Genomic DNA, 12,888 nt, shown 5'->3' with positions numbered 1-12,888 from the left:
GCCTTTCAGGTAGGAGGCAAGCAAATTCAGGGCGTAAGTTGCCCTTCAGTTTCAAGTGATGGGAGTTGAATAGAGCTTCAGAGTCAGAGTTTTGGTATATGCCTGCATATGCTCTTTTAAGCGTTTCTTGGCCATCCTTGGGCTTTTTCAGAAATAGAGACAGGCGTTGGAAAGCCGCAACAAAAGGCTTTCTTTCTACAATAACCAGTAGTGCCTGCGATCACATATCAGTTGGCGAAAATCTCATGTAAAGAAACTCTTTGAAACATTCCTAATAAAACGGTCGCACATTCGAAGTGGACCCGGAGACATAGTCCGGGAGGGACGAACTCCATCACCAATAATTGTTGTTGTTTGCATCTTTGATTGCTGCTATTAATTATTCATTTTCAGTTTCTTAAGTTTGATGACTAAGTCATAAACATCATTAATTTTTCATATTCGCTGAGACATGTGTTTAGTTGATTGGTGGAAGTACTCAAATAATCAATCTTGTAGATTTCAAATCATAATCACATATTAATTGGTGGAATTACTCAAATAATCAATCCTGTAGATTTCAAATCATAATCACATATTAAAATTTAAATTTATCTCAAAACTTGTTACCTTTTTTTGCATCTTTAATTAAATTAATTAATTAAAAAAATGTCATATGAACATGACTTATGGACATATAATGCTAATAGATCATGATATTAGAGCATGGTATTATAACAAACCCTATTTACAAGTGAAGTATGTCTATAATCACATGGAGCTAATCTCCATAGTTAAGAATCTTGTTAAATGTTTTTTTCAATATATATTTATGTTTAACTCATATATTAACTCTTTTTATAATTAATAATAATAATTTAAAATGAAGTCATTAAACCGAGAAGCTCATTCTACAACCTGTATCCCTCATCAAAGTTGAAATTAAGTGAACAAATTGAATCTCTTTAGGCTCATGTTAGATCTCGACTTAAGATGTATCTATATTGGTAATTTAATCAAATTTATTGTTGTTGTTGTCTTTTATTATAATAATGCGAAATATATTCTCAAATAAATGTTTTGATACCCATATATATTTATTAACTATTTAATTTATATAAATATCATTAACTATTAAATTTATATGAATACCATATTTATATGTATTATAAATTTCACATATATCATCCCCTATATATCCCCTAATTAAACTTAGGAGCTGAAATCTGAACTTAGCACTCTAGGAATACTATTTTTGTATTTTTTTGGTGGGATGATATTGTGTTAGATGGTAACTTTTATTTTATTTTGAAAATTTAAAATATTATTTTTATTAAGATGATAATGTTCCATTTAAATGTACAAATAAATTTAATTGTATAAAGACTCAATAATTTTAAAATTCAATTTTATTTTATAAATAAAGTTTAAATATACTTTAAAATATTAAAAATAAAAATTATTTTAATTTTAAAAACTTAACCACCTGAAATTATAACTTTTCATATTTATAATCAAATTTTAAACAAACTATAAATTTATAACTATTAAAAACTCTGGATTATCAAACGTTACGTTATTAGAAAAAAAATATTACAAATTATTAAATATAAATAATCCTTGTATTTTTATTTTCTAAAACATGGGAATCTTAAAATCCCTATTCTAAAACACGTGACATACAATAGAGTCTTGTGAAATTTCAAACCCAGAATTTTGTATTAAAAAACAGCTAAATTGAAATATTACACGCTTTTACAAAGAATCTGGTATGCACTTCTATATGACGCCGTCCGCGATAAAAGAAATGACTAGAGATGGTTTTAAATGTGATGGCGTGACCTTGATTTATAAGTCATGTACAACCCAACGGATACAATCACCACGGTGGATGCTATCAACACCCCGCGCCTAGAAAACGTTGAACCAGAGGAAGCTGGAAGCGGAATTCGTGTCAGATCTGGAAATTTGTCACTTCGCCAGGTTGAACACTTATCATCATCCTTCTTTTCTTCCTGTTTGTGACGAATGTATCCTTTTACAATACGTCCAACACCATCTCCATTTTCTTCCTTCCCAACAACATCATCATCTTTTTCTGCTGCTTTTCCCTCATCTGCACTACTGGCCTCTTCTTTCTTTTCCTGTATAGGACCTCTGATCTCTGGCGGTACTCCCGGCTTCGGCCCTCCATGATCATCTTTTTCTGCTGCTTTTCCGTCATCTGCACTACCGGTCTCTTCTTTCTTTTCCTGTAGAGGACGCCTGATCTCCGGCGGTACTCCGGGCTTCGGTCGTCCGTCTTCTTGCGGTTGCCTCTCGACCTCTGGCTTCGATTTCAATTGAATAGATTCAGGTCGCTGCGCAGAAGCCGTCTCTTTAGATACTGCCTGCACATGAGTTGATGTTGGTAGCTCGCCAACGAACTCTTCGGCCCGCTGAGGCGCTTCTGGCTTTTTTTCTTGCAGCAATTCGTTTGATTTTTCCGCAGCTACAGTGTGTTTTTCTTTATCTTCACCCTGTCGAATCGCCTCTGGATGTCTTGCGCTCTGATCGTCCTGTGCAGGTGCAGCGCTCTCCTTCCTCGAATCTTGTTGCCCTGCGGGACTCGATCTGTCGACGTCCGACTGTAGCGGTTGATCTGCTTTTCCACCGCCAGGAAGCGTCTCTTGACTCTGTTGCTCAGAGAGGTGAAGCAAAGGCAGAGAGACACGCAATTTTCCATCCCCAAACTTTGCAGTGATACCATCGAAGTTCAAATTCCGGGGAACGTCGATAACTTTTCTGAACCTCTGCCCCGCTCTCTGCACTTTCTCCGATTTCTCTCCCACTTTCGTCCTTTCCCCCACCTCCTTCGCGCTACGTTCTACGCTGATGACAAGATTGCCTTGGTTATTAACCTGCACTCTCAGATCTTCCCTTTTATAACCTGCACAGATAAGTCATGGAGTCAATTATCCCTAAAAGTACTGTAAAATTAAATACAGTCATTTCGAAATAAATAAGTTCGAAAGGTATAACTATATGTTCAAGGAATAACCTGGGAGATCGATCTCTACAATGTGACCTTCAGGGGTCTCTTCCATGCGAACAGTAGGGTCGAATTCAGACTCCATCCCGTACCTCAATCTCCTCTCCTAACACACTACCGAACAGAAATTGATATAACAAAAATCTCAATGCTGCAAATATTGTGCTGAGATTTACAAAGCAAAACCAGAGAGATAAATTGCTCTGTTTGGGGTGTGTATATATATTTATATAATCTCATGATTTGGATTGCTTGTGGCTACGCCTGTTCTTACTGTCGGCAATACTTTTCAACCTATCGTGAAAGTGTGTACAGTAGGGTAAGGTATCTTGATTTATGCGATAATTCTCGAGAATCAATGAAGAATTGGATGCCCCGATAGTTGTAGGGAGGGTTTGGCATATATATAAATCTTCCCGGGAAGCATTGAAGAACCACTTTAGAAAGTGCTCTAGCAAGTACACACTGCGATGTACTGGGATTTGAGGTTTCGGAGAATCATCATATTAAGCGCTCTTCTGCCACAAGTATTACTGCTAGTTACTTTCCCTTTTGGATTATATTTTTAAAATAAGTTATTTTCCCTTTTGGATTATATTTTTAAAATAAGCTAATTATTTCTGCATGTGGAGGTGGCTATGCTAGTTACTTTCCTTTTTTATTATATTTTTAAAATAAGTTATTTTCCCTTTTGGATTATTTTTTTAAAATAAGCTAATTATTTCTGCATGTGGAGGTGGCTAAACATAGAGAGTTAGTTTAGTGAGTGATTGAGTATTTGAGTGTTGAGTCAAGTCAAGCGTGGTTGCATGTGGATAAATACCCTTCACCAGGTTTATTGTAAGTATCATGTTTTGTGTGATCAACAGAAGAGCAACAACTAGTGTTTTATGTGTGAATTTATGCTTTGTCTCCTCCCCTTCTCCAAAAAATTGGTATCAGAGCGAGGTTACAACAATCCCTCTGAAAAGAGAAACATATTATTTTATCGTGGTTTGAGCATTAACGCATCGTACAATTCTATAAAGGGTGCTATAACGCGTTCAAGCTCAGGGGAGAGCTGCTTTAATAGTAAAAAACTTAGGGCGAAATGAGCAGTTGCAATTCTATCAATTTTCTACGACTTTCAAATCCCAAGTATGGTGAAGACGAAAGTATGAAAAATTCGTTATCACTACAACAACAAGAGGAACAAAAAAATACGAAGACAACCATTATAATTCTGGAATCTTTTCCAATGGTGGAAGAGAAATGAAATAACATGAAGATATTGTTTTTGATCTTACACAGGTCAACATAAAAGTTTAGTTAGCAGAAACTAGGGTACAAGTATATGTAGAAAAGAAATCATATAAAGAAGACGATGACATAGTGAATAACAATATCAAAGTAAAGTTGAAATTGAAGAACACAAAAGGTTTGTAGAATATAAAGTTTGGAGCAAAAAGGGAAAAAAAAGGCTTGTACAACATAGAGATGAGAACAACGCACACCAACATGGAGAAGTAAAACAAGTTTTTGAATTGATCGCAAGCCTATATAACACTTAGACTTCTAGGAAGTAGTGATTGCAATTAAGGGGGAGTGTTAGAGATAATTTCTCCGAATTAGCTCATATTTTTGTTAGTTTAAATTGAGTCTAAATCTAGAAACAATTATTCATGCATGCGTGAGCTAATATTATCACATCTATTGTTAACAATTTAAATTCTATTTGGTCATATAACCTCAAGAAATTAATGGAATACATTAGAGTCTTTTGTCTATCGAAAAATGTATATTATAATTTCATGAAGCAAAAAAATTTAACCTCAAAATTACTTACTTTATAATTTTCCCACATCTTAAATCAATTTCGATCCATGAATTATCAAGTTAATTGAAAACACAAACTCTAATCAACAACCTCAACAACTCTTACAACAAATTTTACAATCAATAAATCTAGAACGTATAATTTCATCAAACAAATAATTTCTATCTCTGAAAATTATGAATTTATCCTTGAATGATCTTGGCCATTTTTGTAGGTTTTAACCCTGTACAAAAATGACCTGCAAACGAATTCTTAAAAACAGAAAATAAACAATGGCAAGAACATAAAACATAAAACATATATACACAAAGATTTTCCCTGGATCCCAAAAACGCGACTACCAGATTGATTTTTCATTATATTTGTTTCAATGTTACAATACATATGCATACATGTCGAAGCATCCATAAACCCCAATTCATTAACCCTGGATTAGAAAATAATCGTAGATCCCTTGAAAGGATCTACAAGATACCATGGAAAGAAAACCATCATTCTCAAAACCATGTGTGAAACCCATACAAAAAACCATAGCTAGGTATGCCCACCTAATCTATGGTCCAAAAAAATCCCATGCAATGGGGCTACCGTGTCAAGCATTGCACAGGGAAAACATGAAATGACAAACCAACACAAGAGGAGCTCACAGGTGTGGATCACCGGAGCTCCTACAAGAAAAATGCCACTCCAACTTCACATTAATCTCCAATAATAAATAGATACAATTTGTTAGGGACAACAAATCATATCCCTGAATAATAGGAACTGAATAACTAAGAAAAGGAAAATCACAACTACGTAACAATAAGAGCCTATTCTCCATTAATTCTAACACTCCCCCTTAATGGAGAAAGGGTTCTTAAACACACCTAATATGTCCCTAAACAACTCAAACTTTAGTCTTCCCAAAGGCTTAGTAAATATATCAGCCATATTATCACAAGAATTACAATATTCAACACAAATCTCTTTGGATTGCACCTTTTCCCTAACAAAATGAAATTGAGTGTCTATGTGCTTAGTGTTTTTATGAAACACAGGATTGTAAGCCAGTTTGATGGAACTTTGATTATCGCAATTGATAACCGTAGCTTCTATCTGTTCTTCTCTTGCATCTTGGAGAAGTCTGCGCAACCAAACTGCCTCACATGTTGCTGCACACATAGCTTGATATTCTGCTTCTGCTGAGGATAAGGCTACAGTATGCTGCTTCTTGCTGCACCAAGAGATGACCCCGGACCCAATGCTAAAGGCGTAACCTGTAATTGATCTTCTATCATCTAAATTTCCTGCCCAATCAGAGTCTGTATAACTTGTCAAGCTAACATCAAATGAGTCAGAATACAAAATACCAAAGTCTGAAGTTCCTTGCAAATACCTCAATACTCCTTTTGTTGCAAGCCAATGGTTCTCATGAGGTTGAGTCATGAACTGACTCAAAACACTCACTGCATAATCTAGATCTGGTCTCGTTGTAGTCAAATAGATAAGACTACCAACCAACTGTCTGTACAATGTTACATTTTCATATTTCAAACCATCATTCACCTGAATTTTGTTGTTTTGCTGCAAAGACACAAATGCAACCTTGCACTCATCCATTTTAAATTTAGTCAACAAACTCTTAGCATACTTACCCTGGGACAAGAGAGTTTGGCTTGAATCTCTCCAAACTTCTAGACCCAAACAGTAATGCATTTCTCCAAGGTCCTTCATCTCAAATTTCTGTGATAACTGCTACTTGATTTCTTCAATGAGATTGTCTGCACTCTCTGTCATGATTAGGTCATCTACATTTAAATAAATCAACACTATTTTCCCCTCATCATTAAACACAGTATACAAATTAGGATCATTTTTGCTCCATTTATATCCATGCATGAGGAAAAATGAATCAATTTTGTCGTACCAAGATCTAGGAGCCTGTTTTAAACCATATAAACCTTTGTTTAGCCTACAAACTAAATGCTCTTCTCCCTTCTTAACAAACCCCTCAAGGTGCACTAAGTATACTTCTTCTTTCAAATCACCATTTAAGAAAGAAGATTTAACATCCAATTGATGTATTTTCCAATTATGCATAGTGGCTAAAGCAATAATCAATCTAATAGTATTTAATTTTACAACAGGGGCAAATGTTTCTTGAAAATCAATACCTTCTTTCTGGGAATACCCCTTTGCAACCAACCTTGCTTTATACTTATCAATAGATCCATCTACTTTAAACTTCAACTTAAATAACCATTTGCAACCTATGGGTTGTTTACCATGAGGCAGCTTTACTAGATCCTAAGTATTGTTCTTCATAATAGATTCATATTCCTCTTTCATTGCTTCCTTCCATTTAGAACTCTTACTAGCTTCATGAAAATTAGAAGGTTCTGCAATGTTTGACATACTAGTCATGAGCGCACAATCCCTATACCAAGTTGGTAACTATTTTGGCCTGCTAGATCTCCTGAATGGTGGGGTGTCAACTATTCTGCTCTGTTCTTTTCTTTGTGGACTGAACTCAATTTCCTCCTCTTTATCTTTCTATTGTTGTTGTTGTTGTTGTTGATGTTGTTGATTGATCCTTGTTTCAACATCCTCATCTGAAAGTAATGGTACATGCCATTCTTCATTACATTGAACAGGATTTCCATCATCAACCTATTCACGGAATACTACATCTCTACTAACAAACACCTTGTGAGTAGAAGGATCAAACAGTTTGTAAGCCTTATACTCACTGCAGTATCCAATGAAAGTGCATCTAATGGCCTTTGAATCTAACTTCTTCCTGTTTTCTTTGGGAACATGCACAAAAGCTTTACAACCAAATACTCTAAGATGACTTACTGCAGGCTTGAAGCCAAACAATGCTTCAAAAGGAGTTTTATAATCAAGACTTTTAGTGGGACCCCTATTCTTCAAATACACTGCAATACTAACAGCTTCTGCCCAGTTAGATTCTTACCTTTCAACATACTGCAGGCACACTCGACCAATGTTCTATTTTTCCTCTCAGCTACTCCATTTTGCTGAGGAGTGTAAGGTGTTGTAAACTGTTGTTGTATCCCATGCTCTTTACAGTATTTGATGAAATCCCCTTTCTTGAATTCTCCGCCTTGATCTGATCGAAGAAACCTGATGAACTTTCTTGTCTGCTTTTCGATCATGTTCCTGAACTGCTTGAAATACTCAAAGGCATGACTCTTTTTTCTAAGAAAATACACCCATGTGAATCTTGTACAATCATCAACAAAGATTATAAAATAGTACACCCCACCTAACGATCTTGTATGCATAGGCCCACATAAATCAGTGTGTACAAGTTCGAGTGTATCCCTCTGTTTCCTATCTTTAACAACAGGAAATTCATCTCTATGCTGTTTATCGAATGCACATGCTTCATAATCAATAAGCAACTTTTTTCAAGACAAGAAGACCATCTACCATACCTTTGTTTTGCAACAGAAGAAGGTCACTGAAATTGATGTGCCCTAGTCGTTGATGCCACAAATTTTCAGCAAACTTATCTGAAGACATCAATGATTGTTGTGGTGTACTCTTCACATCCAATTTGTAGAGTACTCCTATACGAATACCTGTAGCAATAGGCTTCATCTGGTCCAACAAGTCTTTAATAATACAATAAGATTTAAAGAATTCTACCTTGAGATCCTGATCTATAATTTTTGATACAGAAATCAGGTTCTTCTTAATACTAGGAACATACCACACATCAGATATATTCTTGATCTTTCCATCAGGCAAAGTGACAAGGACATCTCCATGTCCCTTGATCTCGTACCCTCTATTATCTCCAAGGTATACTTTTACTCCAGTGTTGGATTCTCTAAAATTTCTGAACCATTTCTTTTTACCTGTCATATGTGAGGAGGCTCTAGAATCTACGAACCAAATATCTGATTCATCCTCCTCAGTGGCTAGTGCAGTTTTAGCCATAAATAATCTAACATCCTGGTTCTGATTTGCATCAGCCAAATGACCTGCATGTCTTCTCTGCTTGTACCTCTCCCCATCTATCTTTTTCTTATAGAAAAATTTAGCAATATGGCATATCTTACTATAATAAAAACATTAAGGAGCAGAGTCATGTTTGTGCGAGTTCATACCTTGTGGTGTTCTTTTTCGTGATACGTTACCTTTCCTGTGATCAGCCACTACTTTCCCCTTCGACTTGAACTTGGTCATTAATGCAAGAGATGGATTTTGAGGTTTGAGAGACAACCTCCTTTCCTCTTCTTGTAGCAAAATCTCGATAAGCTCTTCAAATCTTGGAGGCTTTTCTCTTATATTCAATCCCATTATAAACATATGATAATCATCCGTCATGCTATTCATGGTAATTGTCGCCAGATCATCATTCGCCACGATCTGACCGATATATGTTACTTTGTTTTTAACCTCCTTTATCTAGGATATGAATGAAGAAATAGATTCATTCTCCTCCATCTTGATGGAGAGAATATTCTTCCTAAGGTACAAAGTTCGACTGGTGTTCTTGATCTCGTACATTTCTTTGAGAATTTTCCATATATATTGTTATCTCAAAATCAGACCCTGATAGGCTACTGATCAGGTAGACCTTAAGTAACTGTTTCAAACCTACTTTTGGCTGAGGCTTAGCCTCCCCAACCTGAGAGGGCTCTCTCACAAGATTAAAGATTTTGATTATGAGTAAGATGGCTAACTCTATGAAACAAATGAAGAAAAGTAAGTGGTGGAAACACAATTAGAAAGTATCCATTGGGCTTATGGAGTCAAAATTGTTTCAGTATAACAATGATATCAGCCTTACATAGAAGTTAGGGCATCCATAATTCAACACATTTAGAGCACACCAGAAACATATAGGACAAGACAGTTTGTTATGAAACCAGCTCAAGAAAAGATAGAAAAGAAAGATCAACGCCTTAGAATTCAGCCTCTTCGAGGGGGCAACCTCCTTTATATTACATAAATGAACAATTCTTGGATGATACAAATGACAAAACCTCCTTTCTATATATAGGAGTCTAAGGAGTCACAATATAATCCAGCCAACCTAACAATAATAATATAAAGCCACAAAAATAACAATAGAGGGATTCTATGGGGCACATAAATAACAATATGGGGGTAATAGGGGCACAACAATATAAATAAGGGGTATAACTACAATAGTAATGGGGTAATCACTAGTATTATAGGGACCCAACATGCCCCTCTCCTTCAAAAAAGTGTTGTCCTCAACGCTTGAGCAGTTCTAGATACTTCTGCATAAAATTCTCATCCTCCCATGTGAAATCTTCAGCGGATAAGTTCTTCCACTTGATAAGATACTCTGAAATTGATCGATTTCGTAGCTGTCGAGTTCTTGTTTCTGTGACTGCTTCCGGTTCCAATATAATTTTTCCTTCCTCGTCAAGTTCTGGCAATATTGTTTGAACTGGGAGCTTGTCGCCTATAACCTTCTTTAAACATGAAACATGGAAAACTGGGTGCAATCGAGAAGCTGCAGGAAGCTCCAATTTGTATGCCATAGTACCAATCTTTTCCAACACCTTGTACGGACCATAATACTTTGGTGATAATTTATTATCCTTCTTAGCTTGCTTTAGGGACATTTGCTTATATGGTTGTAGCCGTAGGAATACCCAATCACCTACATCAAAACTTCTTTCACTGCGATGTTGATTTGCCTGTTGTTTCATTCTATTTTGTGCCAACACGAGGTTATCCTTTAAGAGTTGGAGGACTTGTTGTTGATGTTCGATGTGATGTTCCACTGCCTGAACCTTAGAATTTTCTCTTAAATATGATGTGATTGATGGTGGTTGGTACCCATAAAGTGCCATAAATGGGGTCATTTTTGTTGCTGTATGGAAGGAAGTGTTATACCACCATTCAGCCAGAGGCAACCATTTGACCCATTGTGTCTGTTTATCAGATACAAAGCAACGAAGATATCCTTCCAAACATTTGTTTACTATCTCAGTTTGCCCATCAGATTGAGGATGATAAGATGAGCTATGAGCTAACTGAGTACCAAGACAAGAAAATAATTCTGTCCAAAAATTTCCAGTGAAAATGGGATCTCTGTCACTTACAATAATCTTTGGGTTTCCATGTAGCTTTTGAACTGTTTCCATAAATGCAGTAGAAACTGTACTGGCTTTAAATGGATGTGATAATGCACAAAAGTGTGCATACTTGGTAAGTCTGTCAACTACCACCATGATGACACTCTTTCCCTCAGACTTGGGTAAACCTGTGATAAAATCCATTGAAACCTCCTCCCAACGTTGGCTTGGAATGGATAAAGGTTGTAATAGACCCGGTGTCTTAATTGTTTCAACTTTATTTTGTTGGCAAACCAAACATTCCGCCACAAACTTTTGAATATCTGATTTAAGGCCATCCCAAAAAAATTCCTTCTTAACCCTGTGGTAAGTTTTTAAAAATCCTGAGTGCCCTCCTAAGGGAGAAGTGTGCAATTCCATAAGAATCTTTTGTTTTAGCTGGGAATTCTTACAGAGGTATAAGCGATCTTTGTACCATAACGAATCATTTTTCCAGCTAAATGTATCAGAAGTACTGGAATCTTGTTGTAACTTTCGAATAAGTGCCCACACTTCTTCGTCATTCTTCCATTCCTCCTTTGCTTCGTTTATCCAATCTGGTTGGATAATAGAAATGGCACACAACAATGCTTCCACATCCTCATCCTTTCTTGAGAGTGCATCTGCCACCACATTTTGCTTCCCTTTTTTGTAGATGATTTCAAAGTCATAACCCAACATCTTTGTGACCCACTTTTGTTGCTCTTCAGAGGATAATCTTTGTTCTAAAAAGTATTTAAGGCTATCATGATCCGTTTTTACCTTGAAGTGTCTTCCCATTAGGTAGGGTCGCCATTTCTTAAGTGCATGGAGTATTGCCAACATTTCCTTCTCATAAATAGCTTTTCTTAAAAACTTTCCCTTGATTGGACGACTTTCAAAAGCAATGGGTCTTTCATCTTGCATTAGAACAACACCAATTCCATTTCCTGAAGCATCACATTCCACAATAAAGGTTTTTGTGAAGTCCGGTGTAGCTAAGACTGGTGCTTGGCACATTGCCTCTTTAAGATGTTCAAAAGCCTTTGTTGCTTCCGGAGTCCATGAAAATGAATCTTTCTTCAATAATGTTGTTAGAGGTGCTGCTATTCTCCCATAATTCTTAACAAACTTGCGATAATACCCTGTCAACCCAAGAAATCCTCGCAGATGCTTTATGGATGTGGGGATTTTCCATTCCTTAATGGCTTTAATTTTGCTAGGGTCTACCTTAACTCCTTCATGAGATACAATATGACCCAAATATTCCACCTCCTGGACTCCAAAGAAACATTTGGATCTTTTTGCATATAATTGTTTCTCCTCCAATAGTTGTAGCACCTTGTCAACATGTTCAACATGATCCTTCCAAGACTTGCTGTAGATTAGTATATCATCAAAAAATACTAACACAAATTTTCTAAGGAATGGTTTGAAAATTGAATTCATCAAACCTTGAAATGTTGAAGGTGCATTGGTAAGGCCAAAAGGCATGACCAAAAATTCATAATGACCCTCATGAGTTCTAAATGCCGTTTTCGGAATGTCTTCAATCTTCATTCTGATTTGATGATATCCCGAACGAAGATCCAACTTGGTGAAGTAAATTGATCCATGCAATTCATCCAGTAATTCATCAATGACAGGAATGGGGAACTTATCTTTAATAGTGAGCTTGTTGAGCTCCCTATAATCTGGACACATGCGCCATGATCCATCCTTCTTGTGCACCAATACTACTGGAGCTGAGAAAGAACTTTGACTCGGTTGAATTATACCAGCCTCTAGCATTTCTGCAACCATACGTTCAATTTCACTTTTTTGGACATATGGATATCTGTACGGCCTGATGTTTGGAGGAACACTTCCTGGAATCAGATGAATAGCATGATCATGATCACGCATAGGTGGGAGACCTTTGGGAGTCTCAAATACCTTGGAATGATTGTCCAAGACTTTTTGGAGATCTGGAG

At 36.3% G+C, this 12,888-nt stretch overlaps 1 protein-coding gene across 1 annotated transcript; it reads right to left on the bottom strand.

Annotated features, from left to right (window-relative positions):
* Positions 1-1,676: 1,676 nt before the first annotated feature.
* On the bottom strand, positions 1,677-3,184 carry LOC149204286 (uncharacterized). The gene is made up of 2 exons (XM_089393259.1): positions 3,020-3,184; positions 1,677-2,908 (listed from the first exon to the last, which is right to left on the bottom strand). The coding sequence occupies exons 1-2, from the start codon at positions 3,093-3,095 to the stop codon at positions 1,803-1,805; spliced, it is 1,182 nt and encodes a 393-aa protein (XP_089249385.1). The 5' UTR covers positions 3,096-3,184; the 3' UTR covers positions 1,677-1,802.
* Positions 3,185-12,888: the final 9,704 nt, after the last annotated feature.

The sequence above is a fragment of the Pinus tabuliformis genome, chromosome 1_2 (genome assembly GCF_031772625.1).
Source record: "Pinus tabuliformis cultivar Carrire ecotype Pingquan chromosome 1_2, CPIR1, whole genome shotgun sequence".
Taxonomy (NCBI): Eukaryota; Viridiplantae; Streptophyta; class Pinopsida; order Pinales; family Pinaceae; genus Pinus; species Pinus tabuliformis.
Note: the sequence above shows the minus strand (reverse complement) of the source record. Positions and strands in the feature narration are given on the sequence as shown.

Bases quoted from the DNA above. Each gene is read 5' to 3' on its own strand.
- LOC149204286 (XM_089393259.1), bottom strand. From the start codon at position 3,095: ATGGAGTCTGAATTCGACCCTACTGTTCGCATGGAAGAGACCCCTGAA. The intron at 2,909-3,019 runs GTTATTCCTTGA...TTATCTGTGCAG, and splicing joins TGTAGAGATCGATCTCCCAG to GTTATAAAAGGGAAGATCTG.